The sequence below is a fragment of the Saccoglossus kowalevskii genome, chromosome 1 (assembly GCF_978046115.1).
Source record: "Saccoglossus kowalevskii chromosome 1, keSacKowa6.1, whole genome shotgun sequence".
Lineage (NCBI taxonomy): Eukaryota > Metazoa > Hemichordata > Enteropneusta > Harrimaniidae > Saccoglossus > Saccoglossus kowalevskii.
Genome location: NC_140641.1, coordinates 43408031 through 43431369, shown reverse-complemented (window position 1 = coordinate 43431369; position 23339 = coordinate 43408031). Strand labels below are relative to the sequence as shown.

Below are 23339 nucleotides of genomic sequence, written 5' to 3'. Positions count from 1 at the left end.
GTTTGTGGTGATTGTAACTCATGGTGTTTGTGGTGATTGTAAGTCATGGTGTTTGTGGTGATTGTAAGTCATGGTGTTTGTGGTGATTGTAAGTCATGGTGTTTGTGGTGATTGTAAGTCATGGTGTTTGTGGTGATTGTAAGTCATGGTGTTTGTGGTGATTGTAAGTCATGGTGTTTGTGGTGATTGTAAGTCATGGTGTTTGTGGTGATTGTAAGTCATGGTGTTTGTGGTGATTGTAACTCATGGTGTTTGTGGTGATTGTAAGTCATGGTGTTTGTGGTGATTGTAACTCATGGTGCTTGTGGTGATTGTAAGTCATGGTGTTTGTGGTGATTGTAAGTCATGGTGTTTGTGGTGATTGTAAGTCATGGTGTTTGTGGTGATTGTAAGTCATGGTGTTTGTGGTGATTGTAAGTCATGGTGTTTGTGGTGATTGTAAGTCATGGTGTTTGTGGTGATTGTAAGTCATGGTGTTTGTGGTGATTGTAAGTCATGGTGTTTGTGGTGATTGTAAGTCATGGTGTTTGTGGTGATTTTAACTCATGGTGTTTGTGGTGATTGTAACTCATGGTGTTTGTGGTGATTGTAACTCATGGTGTTTGTGGTGGTTGTAACTCATGATGTTTGTGGTGATTGTAACTCATGGTGTTTGTGGTGATTGTAAGTCATGGTGTTTGTGGTGATTGTAACTCATGGTGTTTGTGGTGATTGTAAGTCATGGTGTTTGTGGTGATTGTAAGTCATGGTGTTTGTGGTGATTGTAAGTCATGGTGTTTGTGGTGATTGTAACTCATGGTGTTTGTGGTGATTGTAACTCATGGTGTTTGTGGTGATTGTAAGTCATGGTGTTTGTGGTGATTGTAAGTCATGGTGTTTGTGGTGATTGTAAGTCATGGTGTTTGTGGTGATTGTAACTCATGGTGTTTGTGGTGATTGTAACTCATGGTGTTTGTGGTGATTGTAACTCATGGTGTTTGTGGTGATTGTAACTCATGGTGTTTGTGGTGATTGTAAGTCATGGTGTTTGTGGTGATTGTAAGTCATGGTGTTTGTGGTGATTGTAAGTCATGGTGTTTGTGGTGATTGCAAGTCATGGTGTTTGTGGTGATTGCAAGTCATGGTGTTTGTGGTGATTGTAACTCATGGTGTTTGTGGTGATTGTAACTCATGGTGTTTGTGGTGATTGTAAGTCATGGTGTTTGTGGTGATTGTAACTCATGGTGTTTGTGGTGATTGTAACTCATGGTGTTTGTGGTGATTGTAACTCATGGTGTTTGTGGTGATTGTAACTCATGGTGTTTGTGGTGATTGTAACTCATGGTGTTTGTGGTGATTGTAACTCATGGTGTTTGTGGTGATTGTAACTCATGGTGTTTGTGGTGATTGTAAGTCATGGTGTTTGTGGTGATTGTAACTCATGGTGTTTGTGGTGATTTTAACTCATGGTGTTTGTGGTGATTGTAAGTCATGGTGTTTGTGGTGATTGTAACTCATGGTGTTTGTGGTGATTGTAACTCATGGTGTTTGTGGTGATTGTAACTCATGGTGTTTGTGGTGATTGTAAGTCATGGTGATTGTAACTCATGGTGTTTGTGGTGATTGTAACTCATGGTGTTTGTGGTGATTGTAAGTCATGGTGTTTGTGGTGATTGTAACTCATGGTGTTTGTGGTGATTGTAAGTCATGGTGTTTGTGGTGATTTTAACTCATGGTGTTTGTGGTGATTGTAAGTCATGGTGTTTGTGGTGATTGTAACTCATGGTGTTTGTGGTGATTGTAAGTCATGGTGTTTGTGGTGATTGTAAGTCATGGTGTTTGTGGTGATTTTAACTCATGGTGTTTGTGGTGATTGTAAGTCATGGTGTTTGTGGTGATTGTAACTCATGGTGTTTGTGGTGATTTTAACTCATGGTGTTTGTGGTGATTGTAAGTCATGGTGTTTGTGGTGATTGTAACTCATGGTGTTTGTGGTGATTGTAACTCATGGTGTTTGTGGTGATTGTAACTCATGGTGTTTGTGGTGATTGTAAGTCATGGTGTTTGTAACTCATGGTGTTTGTGGTGATTGTAAGTCATGGTGTTTGTGGTGATTGTAAGTCATGGTGTTTGTGGTGATTGTAACTCATGGTGTTTGTGGTGATTGTAACTCATGGTGTTTGTGGTGATTTTAACTCATGGTGTTTGTGGTGATTGTAAGTCATGGTGTTTGTGGTGATTGTAACTCATGGTGTTTGTGGTGATTGTAAGTCATGGTGTTTGTGGTGATTGTAACTCATGGTGTTTGTGGTGATTGTAACTCATGGTGTTTGTGGTGATTGTAAGTCATGGTGTTTGTGGTGATTGTAAGTCATGGTGTTTGTGGTGATTGTAAGTCATGGTGTTTGTGGTGATTGTAAGTCATGGTGTTTGTGGTGATTGCAAGTCATGGTGTTTGTGGTGATTGTAAGTCATGGTGTTTGTGGTGATTGTAAGTCATGGTGTTTGTGGTGATTGTAAGTCATGGTGTTTGTGGTGATTGTAAGTCATGGTGTTTGTGGTGATTGTAAGTCATGGTGTTTGTGGTGATTGTAAGTCATGGTGTTTGTGGTGATTGTAACTCATGGTGTTTGTGGTGATTTTAACTCATGGTGTTTGTGGTGATTGTAAGTCATGGTGATTGTAACTCATGGTGTTTGTGGTGATTGTAACTCATGGTGTTTGTGGTGATTGTAACTCATGGTGTTTGTGGTGATTTTAACTCATGGTGTTTGTGGTGATTGTAAGTCATGGTGTTTGTGGTGATTGTAACTCATGGTGTTTGTGGTGATTGTAACTCATGGTGTTTGTGGTGATTGTAACTCATGGTGTTTGTGGTGATTGTAACTCATGGTGTTTGTGGTGATTGTAAGTCATGGTGTTTGTAACTCATGGTGTTTGTGGTGATTGTAAGTCATGGTGTTTGTGGTGATTGTAACTCATGGTGTTTGTGGTGATTGTAAGTCATGGTGTTTGTGGTGATTGTAAGTCATGGTGTTTGTGGTGATTTTAACTCATGGTGTTTGTGGTGATTGTAACTCATGGTGTTTGTGGTGATTGTAAGTCATGGTGTTTGTGGTGATTTTAACTCATGGTGTTTGTGGTGATTGTAAGTCATGGTGTTTGTGGTGATTGTAACTCATGGTGTTTGTGGTGATTGTAAGTCATGGTGTTTGTGGTGATTGTAACTCATGGTGTTTGTGGTGATTGTAACTCATGGTGTTTGTGGTGATTGTAAGTCATGGTGTTTGTGGTGATTGTAAGTCATGGTGTTTGTGGTGATTGTAAGTCATGGTGTTTGTGGTGATTGTAAGTCATGGTGTTTGTGGTGATTGCAAGTCATGGTGTTTGTGGTGATTGTAAGTCATGGTGTTTGTGGTGATTGTAAGTCATGGTGTTTGTGGTGATTGTAAGTCATGGTGTTTGTGGTGATTGTAAGTCATGGTGTTTGTGGTGATTGTAAGTCATGGTGTTTGTGGTGATTGTAAGTCATGGTGTTTGTGGTGATTGTAACTCATGGTGTTTGTGGTGATTTTAACTCATGGTGTTTGTGGTGATTGTAACTCATGGTGTTTGTGGTGATTGTAAGTCATGGTGTTTGTGGTGATTGTAAGTCATGGTGTTTGTGGTGATTGTAAGTCATGGTGTTTGTGGTGATTGTAACTCATGGTGTTTGTGGTGATTGTAACTCATGGTGTTTGTGGTGATTGTAAGTCATGGTGTTTGTGGTGATTGTAAGTCATGGTGTTTGTGGTGATTGTAAGTCATGGTGTTTGTGGTGATTGCAAGTCATGGTGTTTGTGGTGATTGTAAGTCATGGTGTTTGTGGTGATTGTAAGTCATGGTGTTTGTGGTGATTGTAAGTCATGGTGTTTGTGGTGATTGTAAGTCATGGTGTTTGTGGTGATTGTAAGTCATGGTGTTTGTGGTGATTGTAAGTCATGGTGTTTGTGGTGATTGTAACTCATGGTGTTTGTGGTGATTGTAACTCATGGTGTTTGTGGTGATTGTAAGTCATGGTGTTTGTGGTGATTGTAACTCATGGTGTTTGTGGTGATTGTAAGTCATGGTGTTTGTGGTGATTGTAAGTCATGGTGTTTGTGGTGATTGTAACTCATGGTGTTTGTGGTGATTGTAACTCATGGTGTTTGTGGTGATTGTAACTCATGGTGTTTGTGGTGATTGTAACTCATGGTGTTTGTGGTGATTGTAACTCATGGTGTTTGTGGTGATTGTAACTCATGGTGTTTGTGGTGATTGTAACTCATGGTGTTTGTGGTGATTGTAAGTCATGGTGTTTGTGGTGATTGTAACTCATGGTGTTTGTGGTGATTGTAAGTCATGGTGTTTGTGGTGATTGTAAGTCATGGTGTTTGTGGTGATTGTAACTCATGGTGTTTGTGGTGATTGTAACTCATGGTGTTTGTGGTGATTGTAACTCATGGTGTTTGTGGTGATTGTAACTCATGGTGTTTGTGGTGATTGTAAGTCATGGTGTTTGTGGTGATTGTAAGTCATGGTGTTTGTGGTGATTGTAAGTCATGGTGTTTGTGGTGATTGCAAGTCATGGTGTTTGTGGTGATTGCAAGTCATGGTGTTTGTGGTGATTGTAACTCATGGTGTTTGTGGTGATTGTAACTCATGGTGTTTGTGGTGATTGTAAGTCATGGTGTTTGTGGTGATTGTAACTCATGGTGTTTGTGGTGATTGTAACTCATGGTGTTTGTGGTGATTGTAACTCATGGTGTTTGTGGTGATTGTAACTCATGGTGTTTGTGGTGATTGTAACTCATGGTGTTTGTGGTGATTGTAAGTCATGGTGTTTGTGGTGATTGTAACTCATGGTGTTTGTGGTGATTGTAACTCATGGTGTTTGTGGTGATTGTAACTCATGGTGTTTGTGGTGATTGTAACTCATGGTGTTTGTGGTGATTGTAACTCATGGTGTTTGTGGTGATTGTAAGTCATGGTGTTTGTGGTGATTGTAACTCATGGTGTTTGTGGTGATTGTAACTCATGGTGTTTGTGGTGATTGTAAGTCATGGTGTTTGTGGTGATTGTAAGTCATGGTGTTTGTGGTGATTGTAAGTCATGGTGTTTGTGGTGATTGTAAGTCATGGTGTTTGTGGTGATTGCAAGTCATGGTGTTTGTGGTGATTGTAAGTCATGGTGTTTGTGGTGATTGTAAGTCATGGTGTTTGTGGTGATTGTAAGTCATGGTGTTTGTGGCGATTGTAAGTCATGGTGTTTGTGGTGATTGTAAGTCATGGTGTTTGTGGTGATTGTAAGTCATGGTGTTTGTGGTGATTGTAACTCATGGTGTTTGTGGTGATTTTAACTCATGGTGTTTGTGGTGATTGTAAGTCATGGTGATTGTAACTCATGGTGTTTGTGGTGATTGTAACTCATGGTGTTTGTGGTGATTGTAAGTCATGGTGTTTGTGGTGATTTTAACTCATGGTGTTTGTGGTGATTGTAAGTCATGGTGTTTGTGGTGATTGTAACTCATGGTGTTTGTGGTGATTGTAACTCATGGTGTTTGTGGTGATTGTAAGTCATGGTGTTTGTAACTCATGGTGTTTGTGGTGATTGTAAGTCATGGTGTTTGTGGTGATTGTAACTCATGGTGTTTGTGGTGATTGTAAGTCATGGTGTTTGTGGTGATTTTAACTCATGGTGTTTGTGGTGATTGTAACTCATGGTGTTTGTGGTGATTGTAAGTCATGGTGTTTGTGGTGATTTTAACTCATGGTGTTTGTGGTGATTGTAAGTCATGGTGTTTGTGGTGATTGTAACTCATGGTGTTTGTGGTGATTGTAAGTCATGGTGTTTGTGGTGATTGTAACTCATGGTGTTTGTGGTGATTGTAACTCATGGTGTTTGTGGTGATTGTAAGTCATGGTGTTTGTGGTGATTGTAAGTCATGGTGTTTGTGGTGATTGTAAGTCATGGTGTTTGTGGTGATTGTAAGTCATGGTGTTTGTGGTGATTGCAAGTCATGGTGTTTGTGGTGATTGTAAGTCATGGTGTTTGTGGTGATTGTAAGTCATGGTGTTTGTGGTGATTGTAAGTCATGGTGTTTGTGGTGATTGTAAGTCATGGTGTTTGTGGTGATTGTAAGTCATGGTGTTTGTGGTGATTGTAAGTCATGGTGTTTGTGGTGATTTTAACTCATGGTGTTTGTGGTGATTGTAACTCATGGTGTTTGTGGTGATTGTAAGTCATGGTGTTTGTGGTGATTGTAAGTCATGGTGTTTGTGGTGATTGTAAGTCATGGTGTTTGTGGTGATTGTAACTCATGGTGTTTGTGGTGATTGTAACTCATGGTGTTTGTGGTGATTGTAAGTCATGGTGTTTGTGGTGATTGTAAGTCATGGTGTTTGTGGTGATTGTAAGTCATGGTGTTTGTGGTGATTGCAAGTCATGGTGTTTGTGGTGATTGTAAGTCATGGTGTTTGTGGTGATTGTAAGTCATGGTGTTTGTGGTGATTGTAAGTCATGGTGTTTGTGGTGATTGTAAGTCATGGTGTTTGTGGTGATTGTAAGTCATGGTGTTTGTGGTGATTGTAAGTCATGGTGTTTGTGGTGATTGTAAGTCATGGTGTTTGTGGTGATTGTAAGTCATGGTGTTTGTGGTGATTGTAAGTCATGGTGTTTGTGGTGATTGTAAGTCATGGTGTTTGTGGTGATTGTAAGTCATGGTGTTTGTGGTGATTGTAAGTCATGGTGTTTGTGGTGATTGTAATTCATGGTGTTTGTGGTGATTGTAAGTCATGGTGTTTGTGGTGATTGTAACTCATGGTGTTTGTGGTGATTGTAACTCATGGTGTTTGTGGTGATTGTAACTCATGGTGTTTGTGGTGATTGTAAGTCATGGTGTTTGTGGTGATTGTAAGTCATGGTGTTTGTGGTGATTGTAAGTCATGGTGTTTGTGGTGATTGTAACTCATGGTGTTTGTGGTGATTGTAACTCATGGTGTTTGTGGTGATTGTAAGTCATGGTGTTTGTGGTGATTGTAAGTCATGGTGTTTGTGGTGATTGTAACTCATGGTGTTTGTGGTGATTGTAAGTCATGGTGTTTGTGGTGATTGTAACTCATGGTGTTTGTGGTGATTGTAAGTCATGGTGTTTGTGGTGATTGTAAGTCATGGTGTTTGTGGTGATTGTAAGTCATGGTGTTTGTGGTGATTGTAAGTCATGGTGTTTGTGGTGATTGTAAGTCATGGTGTTTGTGGTGATTGTAACTCATGGTGTTTGTGGTGATTTTAACTCATGGTGTTTGTGGTGATTTTAACTCATGGTGTTTGTGGTGATTGTAAGTCATGGTGTTTGTGGTGATTGTAACTCATGGTGTTTGTGGTGATTGTAACTCATGGTGTTTGTGGTGATTGTAAGTCATGGTGTTTGTGGTGATTGTAACTCATGGTGTTTGTGGTGATTGTAACTCATGGTGTTTGTGGTGATTGTAACTCATGGTGTTTGTGGTGATTTTAACTCATGGTGTTTGTGGTGATTGTAAGTCATGGTGTTTGTGGTGATTGTAACTCATGGTGTTTGTGGTGATTTTAACTCATGGTGTTTGTGGTGATTGTAACTCATGGTGTTTGTGGTGATTGTAACTCATGGTGTTTGTGGTGATTGTAACTCATGGTGTTTGTGGTGATTGTAAGTCATGGTGTTTGTGGTGATTGTAAGTCATGGTGTTTGTGGTGATTTTAACTCATGGTGTTTGTGGTGATTGTAACTCATGGTGTTTGTGGTGATTGTAACTCATTAAATCAATTACCTTGATGAGCAGTATGTGGAAAAATGTTATTTGATAACGTATAGTTCAAGATGAACTGACTCATGTTGTACTTGTTGTTGTCTGCTTTATTAAATACCATTGTCATCACCCAGCCATTTAAAAACTCCAATACAAATTTAGAGATAGTGTTGTTGGAGCAGTCAGAGGAATTAGGATTAGCCCCTGCTGGATTTAGAATTACGCGTACTGTGGAATTCTGTGTGAAAAAATAAGATAGCAACATAGGTAGAACATGGCAAAAGTTGATATGTGATTCTGACAACAGATAATTAGTTCATTGAGGCATTATGAATGGTCAAGTCAAAACATTAACAACATTATGCTCCCAATACAGCCTTTAACTTGTATACATAACATAACTAACTCAGAATGGATTTTCTCAATGACAACTAGGGGGCACACAATGCTAATTTCATAAAAAGCGCAAGCATACCTGAGGTACCCATATGTACATTATCAAAGCAATTGCACTTGCTCGAAAATATCATTTTTTACGAAAGATGACAAAAATATTCATCAAAATTAGAGAATTAAAGATATCGTCATGAAATGAACAAATCTAAGCGAGGCCTATGCAATGTACATATACACCAAGTATCAAAGCATTCAGGCTTGTAGTTTTTAAGAAGAAGTCGAAAAAGTAAAAAGTTGACATAGTCGCTAATATAATAAGCTTTGTTCGACTAAGTCAAGAGCGGAGCTAATAAAAGTAACCCATGTAACACCGGATTCAAGTCTAATGCATACAAACCCATGCCTACACAAGGGATGACCAATCTTATTGTTTTGCAATGCTCAATGACTTGGAAAATGCCCTAAATTGGGGGGGGGGGGGGGGGGGGCGCTTATACTTGATCAGGGGTTTATACTAAACAACTATGGTAATACAACAAATGAAAACGTGCATAAGTGTGCAATGAACATACTGAGAGAATTACTCACTGATTTATCTTTCTTCTGGTAAACGATACTGAATTCTACTGCCATCTGAACAAGCATACATACATCACCATCATCATTTTTCACTGTATAATTGCCACGAGTTGGAATTCCTGGAGTCGGTACTGGAGTTGGGGGAGCAGGTGTAGTTACAGGAAGATCTGCCTTACATGATTCACCTGAAAATACAATACATATTTAGTGTAGAGATACATTGAAGTAAACAAGACATGAAATGTCACAGTCCCCGTTATTTGATTATAAAGTAGTACAAGGAACATCTGCAAACAGGTGAATGAATATGTACTCTTTGTGTGAACCGTGATGTACATGACTTCTTTGTTATTCAGGTCTTAGTATATTACCAGGACCTGGGTTTGTTTCAACATCACCACTGGGCATCAGAATCATTCTCATGTTGTCAAATACAATTTGTTATTAATACAGTAAGGTTTATTATTTAAAATGTATGCATAGAACAACATCTGTTAATTTAAACAATTGTAAAAGCTATGTTTTCAGAGCAAGTAAAGGTTGGTCTGCTCATAACCTTCAATGGAGAAGTAACAATAATTGTTTGAAGTCTTTTTAGTGCAGTGATATTATTGCATTTCATTCATTATTAATGGGTATAAAATACTGTAAACCATTTAATTTTGACTTCTAGATATATTCAGGATTTTATGAAATTTGTGTACAACATTTCAATAAAGTCCCTGACACTCCATGTTGTAGGAACCCAGAAAAAATTGCCTTGCGAAATTGAAGCAGTTCACAGCACCACTGAAAAAAAAAAAAGATAGTTTAAAATGAGTATAGTCAAAGATATACACATGTTGGTTCATAAGACATATGTACCAATCTGAGTGGTTCTAGAGATTAGTATCACAAGATTTTACTCTCCGTGATTCAATATCAGCCTTATGTATAACGCTATGTTGATCAGGCAAACTATTTGACAATGGCCCTACAGGTATCGCTACGCAATCACAGTAGTTTTGTACTCTTCTCGCATTTTTTTTAAAGTGGCCGAATTATTAGAAGAAAAACAGAAACTATTTTTTCAGTATAAATTATAGTAACTGAAATGCAGGATTGAAAAAGAACAAGACAATACGCAAGATTGATAAACCTTCAGCGAGCACTCCTGAAATTTCAGATCATTGGTACCATGTTTTTGAATACATTCAATGACCTGATACATAAAACCACATTTTTTATTGTTCAATCACTTGACCCTGTATGGCACAAGATCGCAAGCTTCTATCATAAAATTGGGTTATTTATTTGATGCAACGAAACATGCATTTACAGCAGACAGAAATTCGTTTGAGATGTTACTGGATTTTTGTATTCAGTTTTCCATTTCAACCACCATCATCACTTAGTAAGTTGTGATCGCGCATTAGGATACTGACTGTGCATAAATTCGCAGTGTAGTGCCATCAGAAGACCGATTGTTTGAGAATATTTTGTACCATTACGCCATTTCAAATATATTAATTCACAGGCACAAAATAAAGATTTTCAATAACATACAAGTTTTCCCACAGTTGATGACTGTATGGCAATTACATGGCGTCGCCAGTTTTACTTTGGAAGAAGTTGGAAACAGGTAACAGGAAGGGGCTACATGGCTACATCTTTTTTCTTTTGAATTTTAATCAAGCATGATTTGTTAATTTTTTTTTACAAATGTCTATTTCAGGGCAACAGAAACATTGTGTAGGTAGGCATTTTAACAATTGCACAATTAATATTGGATGAAAACGTCATTACCGATATAAATCATTCTGCTCAAACAATTAAAAATAAGATCACATTTAATTTCAGCTTTCATAATGAAATACATAAGGGACGACGTCAAAAGATCAATGTCGGATAAAAAACTTAATTCCTTTAGTTTTTTTCCAAACCCCCCTACCCCCCACTGAAACTTAATTGATAAATATTGGTCATGGCGTCAGACTACATTCACCATTAAATACAAATTGATAATCGGACAGTAGTATTGCATAGCAGTTGGTTGTCGGGTGGGTGTAAAAAGGTTTTACAAATGCACCTCATTTGACGCACAGATTTACACTCAAACCAAAACATTTTTCTGTTGTTTTTTTTCCTTTTCTGTTATTTCTGTCCATGATTGGATAGAAAAAAAAAACGAACTACAAATACTCCAAGATTTTTTTGACTTCATTAAAAAATAAAATCGTTTTTGTAGGATGGTAACTTTTTGAGGTCAAAACCACACCCCCCCAAACTAAAGGAAATAAGTTTTTTTATCCGACATCGATCTTTTGACGTCGTCCCTAATAACATGTACTTTTCATTCTTAGCATTTTTGCAAAATTTATTTTCTATATTCTTGATATGTTTTAATACTGAAAGTTTTTGTTGTTCTGAATGTTTTGTTTTGTTATTGTTATTTTTGGACTTTACTCATGTTTTCATTGGTACGTTCCAAATAAAAAATTCTATCTATCTATCTATCTATCTATCTATCTATCTATCTATAAATTTGAATAAGGTTCAACGGCCTTTTCATTTAGTGCCAGTTTATACACCATAAAACCTCTGGTTTAGGTGTCACACTCAGAGAAGAGTGAAAGGCCTTTGGTTCATAGGCATCGCGAAATGTTGGAATTGAAACACCCCCCCTCCCAAATCACATAATGTAATATGCATTATTTTTTTATAATTTTGTTGATAACGAAAAGTAAAGCATGTTCTAAAATAAGTTTTGAATAAATACAAACACGAATACATTGCTTAGTGATTAGTACCGGTAGCAAATGATCACGGTAGCACAATCTGGTCATTCTGCGTTTCGCAAGTGAATAACTTACTTGTTTTCGAAGTATTGCAATTGTTGATTATTATTCAGTAATGATTATAATAACACCCACAAATTTAATTCATTAAATTTTTGTGAATTGGAAGTAATATTCAACTTAGTTTCATCGTGAACGAATGATTTCGATCGAATGTAAATGCTCAATACGATGGTCAATACGATACGATATCCGACATGTTCTCATTTACACGTGCCTCATTTACACGTGCCTCATTTAAACATGTTAATGACGGTTCAGTGACCTCGTGGTGAACGCAACACAGTAGTAGATTTACCAATGGTCTAGCAAGATCTTTATGCTTTGATTTTGACGGGGAAAATGGCATGATTTTTTTTTTTTAATCAAAAAAATTAGTTGTTTTCAAAAAATAAACTGAGCATTCAAAGAATAATTTATTAACATTGTTCGCAGAAATAACAGCTTATTGTCAAAACGAAGCTTATCCATTCAGGATATTCACAATTGGTGTCAATGACTACGGTAACGTTAGACTCTTTTAGGCTTCAGGAGTGAATGAAATATCTAAAATATTAAAAAAAAAAACTAAAAAAAATGCCTGTCGATTTCTAGTCTGTTGCAGACTACTCGACCGACCGTCCATACACGTGTTGTCCCTGTACATCGGCCATGATCGGCAAAATCTTCATTACAACTAACAGTTTAATGCTCACAACATAAAAAAATACGAATATAATCATAGGCAACCTACTATTATATAAAGAACAAGTCATTGTCAATGACACGTCCCCGTTCCGTTCATATTTGAGTGACATATACATTCAAAGCAGATCATGACCGAAATGCACCTGCATATGTACAACACATTGTGCTAAATCTGAACAAAATCCATCCATGCATGACTGAGATCCGGTTCTGGAATTGTGAAAATACGTGATTTTGATGCATTTTCGGCCTTAAAATGGCCATCATTCCGCTATTGTTAAGCGGATCATGAAACAAATGCACATATCTATTTGTGACATGATGTACCATGTGTGTGTGAAGTTTGAACTTGATCAATCCAGACATGTCTTGGATACGGATCCAGAACTGAATTCTTTAACAAAATGGCCGCCAGTCGGCCATTTCGAACTTGATCCGAAAAAAAAAAGACGTGCATCAAGGTCCTATTATGTTTAATGTATGTACCAAATTTGAACAAAATCCATCCATGCATGACTGAGATCCGGTTCTGGAATTGTGAAAATACGTGATTTTTATGCATTTTCGGCCTTAAAATGGCCATCATTCCGCTATTGTTAAGCAGATCATGAAACAAATGCACATACATATTTGTGACATGATGTACCTTGTGTGTGTGAAGTTTGAACTTGATCAATCCAGACACGTCTCGGATACGGATCCAGAACTGAATTCTTTAAAACAAAATGGCCGCCAGTCGGCTATTTCGAACTTGATCCGAAAAAAAAATGACGTGCATCAAGGTCCTATTATGTTTAATGTATGTACCAAATTTGAATGAAGTCCGTCCATGCATAACTGAGATCCGGGTCCGGAATGGTGAAAATGTGCGATTTCAATGCATTTTCGGCCTTAAAGTGGCCGCCATTTGGCTATCGTTAATGAGATCATGAAACAAATGCACATACATATTTGTGACATGATGTACTTTGTGTGTGTGAAGTTTGAACTCGATCAATCCAAGCATGTCTCAGATACGGATCCAGAACTGAATTCTTTAAAACAAAATGGCCGCCAGTCGGCCATTTCGAACCCGATCCAAAAAAAAAATGACGTGCATCAAGGTCCTATTATGTTTAATGTATGTACCAAATTTGAACAAAATCCGTCCATGCATAACTGAGATCCGGGTCCAGAATGGTGAAAATGTGCGATTTTGATGCATTTTCGGCCTTAAAATGGCCGCTATTCGGCTATCGTTAATCGGATCATGAAAAAAATGCATGTGCATATGTCCCATATAATGTGTGATGTATGAGTGAAGTTTGAACTTAATCGGTCCATGCATGTTCGAGATACAGGTGATCACGGACGCACGGACGGACGGACGGACGCACACAGGGCAAAACATAAGTCCCTGTTTTCGGACTGCGTCCGAACGGGGACTAATTAGTCGATCGACACAGGGACATCTCCCCCCCCCCCCCGAGTTGTGGATATTTCGGAAATCGCCACACAATCAAAAGACCAGATAACGATTTGCTTGAAAACTATGTCCCCATGAATTAGTTGTTCGTGCAAAATAATTTGACAGGGTATACAATTTACGAACTAGTTTCGTAGATTGGAGACAACTGTTTGCTTTTTTTTGCTTTTCACAGGAATATAAAGCTGGCAATCATAATATTCACGTCTGTACGTCACGAAATGTACACCAATCGTACCCCAATATACATTCAATTTTGCTGAAACTGGAGAACTTACCTTTGCAAACACGTCTCTTATGCTGCCTTCTTGAAGTTCTTGAAATCAAATAAGGTTACTAGTTCTTCTAGTAACTGGTGAATGAGACCACTGAGTCGAACTAACAAATTGCACGCAATGGAGAAATCACGTGCGATAATAACAGCAGCGTTACTCACAGATCTAATCTACTGTAAAATATTTTATTTCAGCTGGAAATATCATTCGCTGAAAAGACTTTTTCCGGGTGTTTTGTATTGAATTTATTTTCATTGATTTTTGACTGTAAAATATAGAAAAAAGGGTATATTCGTAGGATTTTATTTTAACTGAAACATTCCTTCAGCGAAAATAGCATAACAAATTTGCAAGCGAAAATAAAGTATTTTACAGTAATTAATTTATTCTGAGCATGCACAGACGTTCTGTCAATGTTGCCGGGAGAGGTAATTTTTGATGAAAATCATGAAAAAGACCCACTTGGGATTTTCAGATCTGGAAAAAAAAATACGTGCATACTCGGAAGACACTTGTTCATCACTGATACCTGCTGAAGAATTTTTGAGAAAATGTTGGAGACGGAAAATGGAAAATGGACATTTGACAAAACCTGTATTATAAAGTCCCCTTTTCAGGCTGCGCCTGAATGGGGACTAACAAAGCACATAAATAAACTAGTGTCAAAAAAAAGACACACAAGATCGATTACTGAAAACGTCAGTTCTCCGTAAATGGTGTGTATGCATATTTATGTTTGGTGTCAAAGGATCTGTACAGTAGTTGTCTACAAGTACTGGGTATGCATAATAAATGTATATGATTTGTACATCTATATAGACATGTATGTATGGTGTCAAAGGATCTGTACAGTAGTTGTCTACAAGTACTGGGTATGCATAATAAATGTATATGATTTGTACACCTATATAGACATGTATGTATGGTGTCAAAGGATCTGTACAGTAGTTGTCTACAAGTACTGGGTATGCATAATAAATGTATATGATTTGTACACCTATATAGACGTGCATGTATGGTGTCAAAGGATCTGTACAGTAGTTGTCTACAAGTACTGGGTATGCATAATAAATGTATATGATTTGTACACCTATATAGACATGTATGTATGGTGTCAAAGGATCTGTACAGTAGTTGTCTACAAGTACTGGGTATGCATAATAAATGTATATGATTTGTACACCTATATAGACATGTATGTATGGTATCAAAGGATCTGTACAGTAGTTGTCTACAAGTACTGGGTATGCATAATAAATGTATATGATTTGTACATCTATATAGACATGTATGTATGGTGTCAAAGGATCTGTACAGTAGTTGTCTACAAGCACTGGCTATGCATAATAAATGTATAGGATTTGTACACCTATATAGACATGCATGTATGGTGTCAAAGGATCTGTACAGTAGTTGTCTACAAGTACTGGCTATGCGAGGTATGTAAGGATGCATAAATACGCCAGTTGCGAGTGGTGAGATGCGAGTAGCAAGTAGCAAAATGTGTCAGTTGCGAGCGCTCGAAAGTGGCAGTTGCTAGCGCTCGAAAATGGCAGTTGCTAGCGCTAAAAATAGCAGTTGCTAGTGGCGATTTGTATGTAGTTGCGAGTGCTAGCTACCTCGGCATTGTGTGAAATATAATATAATTAAGTCCAATGTCCTACCCACTTGTTTTCGAGTTACATGTGTTGAAATGTAGTGAAATGTTGAATGTCTACGAGGCTACACTAAGCCAGTGCGAGCGAGTCTGGCCGCTAGATCTATCGGAACTATGTGTGGTACGTACACTAAACCACCGTCCCTCATGTGTTGAGGGACGGTGACTAAACGTAGCAGTTGCGAGCGAGTCGGGCCGCTAGAACTGTGTGAATAATAAAAATAACCCCTCGCCTCCGATGTCTTAGCGGCATATTTTCTTGTTGCGAGGATTTAAAGCGGACTTGTCTGAGATTGTTTGTGGGAAAAACAAATCTTCACTCGAGATCTTTGTACCCTCGTTCCCGTAATTGCCGTTTTTTAACCGAGAAAAATACAAAATCACTGTAAACAGTGTCATATCGTCGGTTCATTCGAAATATCAAATTGACCTTTGTTTGAGTTTTATGTACAGTGGACGGTACAATGCTCTGATTTTAGGTAACAGTGATATTTGTTAGTACATCCATGTTCTCACTAACAGTCTTATTTTGCGTTAAAGTGACTGTGGTCGATTGTCATTTTTATGTCAGAAACGAATCATTGGAATGCAATTTTATGGCGGCCCTGTTACACATTCAGAACGTACAGATAGGTGTCATGTTTGGGAAAATATAACAGATAAAACTGATCCCATGCTAGTCCCTTGGTGTGGTATTAAACGCATCCTGGTCTGAGGTCGCGAAACAACGAGACCGACTGCATTTTATCTTGGACCAGCATGCACATTATTGATGAAGCCGCTATATTGGTCTTTATTGTTTGTCACCAGTTGACGCCTTCACAAAAGATTAAAGTGGCAATCGGTTAAATGCTGAATAAAGCTAATTCTAAACAGCACAACAATAACAAACGCGATGTGCTGTCAATCTCCGCCCGCGCTTCGCCTGCAAAATTTTGCATGAAGTGACAGACAACTCAGCAAACTTTAGGAATAAACATTAAACTCCAATTGTTGCAGTAAAAATAACGCGAGGTGTTTTTGAATACAATTTATATACATACATGCATATTTATCATACACAAGTTTGCTTTTGGGAGTGAACCTACCACAACGGGAAACAATCGTTCCACATTGCGTTTTTTTAATGTATGCCCTTTTTGTAATGAAATGCTTTGTCACATTAGTACAGTGTATGTAAACAAAGAATATTATTTTGACACACTTGAAGTAAAACGTCAAAGAGCGACATACTCTAAACAACGACAGTGGGTGACTTGATTACGCTTCATTGCGTTCAATATATATTTTTCGCCGGTCATTGTATTCAATCATGGTCCTACATATTTTTGTGACAACATTATTTTCTGTTAACGAGTTGAACTTGCCATATTCCATTGTATCCAGTCGATAATTATTCTCTTTCAACAACTGAAGCCGCCCACGCCCCATTGTATTTATTCGACAAGTGCTTTCTGTCAACAAGTGTGTATTCTCACACACTTATTAAATGCTTTAAAGTTTCCATTAAACCACGGAAAAAACGTGCATTATTTCATTGATATTACTGTCATCCTACCGACGACCCACTTGGACTTGGCAACATCGACGCAAATCGCACGGACTAAACGCATTTATTTATTATTCATTGTCTGTTTCTGTCCTATAAACAGGTCGTGGGACTGCTATCTCGATTCTGTGAAGACATTCACATTGACCGCGTTTGGACACACATTCAGGATGTGTTTTATACACCTTCGTGAGACTCCATCCGTTTGCTGACTTCGCTGTAGTTAGTTTTTTTCTTGTCGTCTCAAGATTATTGCAAGTTTACAATTATCAAAACGCTTACATTGTTGGTTTAACCATTTAGCTCCATGGTTTAACCCCGCGTTTAACCGGATGCGTGTCACACAATTCTCGATGAATGGAGACACCGGGAATTCACACAGAGTCGGCTTCACCTCCATCCCAACCGACCTCGTGATTTAGACAAAACATATTGACTCAGTTCTAGTAGGAATTACATATAATTCCCTCACTTTAATACTTGAAGATGCAATTCAGAATTTCCATGTAACAGCCGAAAACCTGAACACAGTCGCCCGATCGTGAATAAAGGCAATTGATTTATAGCATGTAGGGGCTATCGGCAATTTCGGGTACTGGACATATCGACCCATTTTTCGTTGGACATTTCGACCCACCTACACCTATAGCCAAAACAAAGTCAGCTTGAACATTCAGTTGTGATACATGTCAAAACAATCGCTGCCAGTGATATATTTCGGGAATAAAAAAACAACAAAATAAATGCAATCAAAGGCGCCGACCACGCGCCTTGGAAAGAAATAGAACACGTTGTGACACAGTCTCACCAGCCTCTTTCGCTCATGCAAACGCACAGACACGCGTGCTATTTTCGTATATTGAATATGATGGCAAGGGAAAAGAAACACCGGAAAAGACAAGTTTAAATCATGTTTGTATTGACACAACATAAAAAGCAACAGTCTACCAGTGAATGTGTATTTATCAATCATCAAACTAAACATTCAATATTATATAGTGTAGTGTAGTGTAGTGTAGTGTAGTGTAGTGTAGTGTAGTGTAGTGTAGTGTAGTGTAGTGTAGTGTAGTGTAGTGTAGTGTAGTGTAGTGTAGTGTAGTGTAGTGTAGTGTAGTGTAGTGTAGTGTAGTGTAGTGTAGTGTAGTGTAGTGTAGTGTAGTATAGTGTAGTATAGTATAGTATAGTATAGTATAGTATAGTATAGTATAGTATAGTATAGTTAAGCAATAACCCCCGCCGAAGGCGGGTATACCACGAGATATTGCACAATTCACGACATATATGCACGAGCTGCAGGCGAGTGCATATATGGAGTGAATTGTGCAATATCAAGTGGTATACCCAACTTCGGCGGGGGTTATTGCTATTATATTATACCAGTATATTGACAATTCGATAAAACTTGTAAAAAAAGAGTTTACTTTCATCTACTAAAAGATCATGATTATGGCCCTTGAACATGAATATTTATAAGAATAGTATGTAGTTGTACGCTGAATGCATACAAAAATTACATGCGCAACACAGTTCAAATTGAATACAAACTAATTTTTATTCCACATGAAAAAAAAACATATCCACGTTGAATAGAGCGGCGTAAACACACAAATTAGCATAACAAAGGATGACCTTTCTGACCTTTTACTGACGCACAACGCGATTTGAAATACAGGGTCGTGTACAGTTTGGATCTACGTTTTCATTCCGGTTTTTGTACAATTTGGACTGTAATTTGCCCATTGAAAGTACAGTTGTGAAATAAACCGGTTTTGTGACTCATCATACTACTTGTAACTGTGGATATTTGACGTTCAGCGGTACTTGGTTCGACCGAAATTTGAGACGCGGCGGGACGGTGTGTATCATGTACGGCGACCGGCACAGCGACCTCAGTTCCAACATCTGACTTGGATACCTTTGGTATAACCAAAGTTTTGTGACAGTATGACTGACAAGTTTTGTCGTTGTTCTGGGGTAAGTTTTATGGTGTAAGATCGGATTTTCACATCGTTTTTGTGACACGTACATGATATGCCTTGTCTCAACCCCGGCCGAAAGACTTTGCATGGTGTACACTCGAAATTACCTTCATCATCTCCTGTAATTTATTTACCCATAATGGAGAATTACAATACCATATATCGTCGTCGAATCCTGCGTTGTCCCGTGTTTTTTGAAACAGATGGCAATTACCCGGGTGCACTGCAATTTTGTCAGCTGCCGCTACCGGACACTGGTTGTTATTGGTGGCATACATTTTTGCCTGTGACTCATAGTTTTTTGCATTTTTATGTCATTAAATCCTTCAATTATATCTTGTACTTAAAGATCATGTTTTCTTTGTTGGAAGTTCGCAATCCATCCCAAAGTAACAACACTGAGAACACAGCGTTCTGGCGTTCGTGTAGGCACCTCACGGTGTTGAGGGACGGTGGTTTTAGGTTTGTGTGGCGAACGACAATCACCCAACGACCGACGCTCACAACTTGGACCCCACCATTAACAAAAAGCAATATTATAGTTATATAACTTTTCAGATGTTTTTAATTCAGTATTTTTTCAATATTCTTCCAAAATTCAACCACTATATTTCCTTAAAAATCAAATAATACCGGTTTTATGTATTTCCGTATTAAATCTGTAGTCAATTCATGTTCCAGGGCCACTTGGTTTAGCCGTGCATTATCAGCCAATATACCATGGATTGCATATGCAAATTTTGTGTTTGGACCAATCAAATCAATGGATGAACACCATCAATATACTGGTATAATATAATATAGTATAGTATAGTATAGTATAGTATAGTATAGTATAGTATAGTATATTTTATTTGACTCAAATTAATGAATTGGAAATACATTAACCATGGTCAATAATCATACACAAAAAACACACAATAACAAGAAATACAGATATAAAGAATAAAATAAAATGTTAAAACAGATAACACTAACAACTATTAGGTATTACATTGTAAAAATTATGTTAATATACATGAAGCGGACTGTGGCGTTTATGTACTTTCGTTGTTCATTTCACAGCAGGCAACCCTTGAACATTTTTTGAATTGATCCATTGCACTAGATTGCTCTCTGTAGCCGGTGTTTCAAATCAATAGATGTCGATCAACTTTGAACTAGAGGCTTGCGTCGCCACATTGAAATAGGGTCGCCTCGATGCGAAGGGTCGAGATGTCCAGGGTGTCTGTGTCGAGATGACCAATTTGGGACGAAGTGTCTTGGGTCGAGATGTCTAGAAATCGGCGATTTCAATGAATATAGATTTAGAATATCAATACATGTCAACACTCGCCACAAGAAAATATGCCGCTAAGACATCAGAGGCGAGGACTTATTTTTATTATTTCACATAGTTCCGATTGATCTAGCGATCTAGTAACAGAACATTGAATAATAAATGCTAATTCACACATTAAAAACGAGTGTTACACTTCTACTAGCCAACAAGCATCAGAGGACTATTGTTATTGTTTGTTCCGGCCTGTTGTCGATCGGCTGCAAGCCCTTGATCTCGCCGTCAACAAACCTTTCAAAGGACTCGTGGTACACTGACCGTATTTGGAAGGAACTGCAGACGGGAGCTGATATAACCGATGTCAAAGTAAATTTTCGTCATTCGGAATTAAAACCGTGCAGTTGAAGCCTGTTGAAAATCGCCGGGAGTTGCGTACACAGACAGGGCCCTGCTGGCATTCAGATCGGCTGAAGCCACTTAGCGAACATGTGGAATAAGTTGACAGTCATATAAATATTGCTGTTGTTCGAAAATGTTTCATTTTTAAAACCAGAATTCAGATGAATACATAACATTTTCATTCACTAGTCCTGCGTTACTGGTATAACATTCAGAAATATAACGTCATGTCTGAACTTGTTTTTATAAACTTCTGGTTCTGTCACGCTGAGGGGTCATATTTCAGACAAGTATTTTTCAAGTTTTTAACTACTATTTATGTCAAAAAATATTTATTGACTGTAAATACATTTTTAACAATGAAATAAAAACATTAAATGTATACTACCATCCCAGTACTTTGTTTTTCACTCCTTGAATGACGTGAATGCGAGTATAAAAATATTTACGTATTTATGCAACGCGTTCTATTTTATTTCCAACGCGCGTGGTCGGCGCCTCTGATTGCATTTATTTTGTATTTTTATTTTCGAAATGTATCACTGGCTGCATTTGTTTTGTCATGTCTCACAACTGATTGTCCAAGCTGACTTTGTTTTGGCTGTATTGTGTACGGTGGTCTCTTTTTGGACGATGTTGTGGTCCTGAAAAGGGCCGTTTTGTTGGTTGTAATTTTAGAGGAGTGAATAATCAAACAAGCAGCCTATCGGCTGAGATAGCTCCGCTGTTAGCAATGCACATTTCAATTAAAGAACTGAAGACATTATTAGAAAATGAACAATATGAATAGTATCAAAGCAATCGGACTTACAGTTTTTAACAAGAAGTCGAAAATATCACTTTTTACCAAAAATTACAAAAATATTCACCAAAATAAATTAATTAGAGAATTGAAGATATCATCTCATAACGAACAAATCTGAGAGAGGTCCACATGTAGTACCTATATATGTAATATCAAAGCAATTACACTTGCGGTTTTTAACAAGAAGTCGAAAATATAAGTTTTTACCAAAAATGACAAAAATATTCACCAAAATTAGAGAATTGAAGATATCATCACAAAATGAACAAATCTGAGAGAGGTCCACATGTAGTACCTACATATGTAATATCAAAGCAATTGCACTTGCGGTTTTTAACAAGAAGTCGAAAATATCAGTTTTTACCAAAAATTACAAAAATATTCACCAAAATTAGAGAATTGAAGATATCATCACGAAATGAACAAATCTGAGAGAGGTCCACATGTAGTACCTATATATGTAGTATCAAAGCAATTGGACTTGCGGTTTTTAACTAGAAGTTGAAAATATCAGTATTTACCAAAAATGACAAAAATAATCACCAAAATTAAAGAATTAAAGATATCATTACAAAATGAACAAATCTGAGAGAGGTCCACATGTAGTACCTATATATGTAATATCAAAGCAATTGCACTTGCGGTTTTTAACAAGAAGTCGAAAATATAAGTTTTTACCAAAAATGACAAAAATATTCACCAAAATTAGAGAATTGAAGATATCATCACGAAATGAACAAATCTGAGAGAGGTCCACATGTAGTACCTATATATGTAGTATCAAAGCAATTGGACTTGCGGTTTTTAACAAGAAGTCGAAAATATCAGTTTTTACCAAAAATGACAAAAATAATCACCAAAATTAAAGAATTAAAGATATCATTACAAAATTAACAAATCTGAGAGAGGTCCACATGTAGTACCTATAGATGTAATATCAAAGCAATTGCACTTGCGGTTTTTAACAAGAAGTCGAAAATATCAGTTTCTACCAAAAATGACAAAAATATTCACCAAAATTAGAGAATTAAAGATATCAACATGAAATGAACAAACCTAAGAGAGGTCTACCCAAGGTACATATACACCAAGTATCAAAGCATTTAGGCTTGTAGTTTTCAAGAAGAAGTCGAAAAAGTAAAACATTGACACGGACGACGACGACGGACAATCACTCATATGATAAGCTCCGCTCGACAAAGTCGACAGCGGAGCTAAAGAGGCACTGTCCAGGAGACGTTTCAGTGTTGGGATAGCGTGATCAATGGCAAAAAAGAAAATGTTTGGCCTTCAGGTAATATTCACCATTGCTTGAAAGGCGCATATCATTGACTTTTGCCGTAACTTTTGCTGCATCTCGTTTCAAACTTGCCACCTTCTTTTGTTCTTTCCGTGTTACGATGGCTACAGCAAATCTATTGTGACGATTGTTGTTATCATGCTGTAGCTCGTATGGATAATCAATGCGTAGCTGTTGGCAGTCCCCACAGTGACGAAATCCAACAGCAAAAACGCAGAGTATAACAAACTGTGTGTATGTTTTGACTGGGTCGTTACTAAAATATTTTTCAACCAATCAGACCTACAGTTCTTTGTAATTCTGAGGCAAGATTACAGACGTAAATTAGGTGTGAACCGAAGGTGTGAA

General features: G+C 37.6%; 1 protein-coding gene across 1 annotated transcript in view; it reads right to left on the bottom strand.

The window, feature by feature from the left end:
* The window catches only part of LOC100376425 (lysosome-associated membrane glycoprotein 1-like), a 61701-nt gene that overhangs the window by 4201 nt on the left and 34161 nt on the right, over positions 1–23339 (bottom strand). The window contains exons 8-9 of the mRNA XM_085502328.1: positions 8769–8944; positions 7806–8022 (exon numbers count right to left, since the gene is read on the bottom strand). Coding sequence (XP_085358454.1) covers positions 7806–8022; positions 8769–8944 — 393 coding nt within the window. The remainder of the gene's footprint in view (positions 1–7805; positions 8023–8768; positions 8945–23339) is intronic.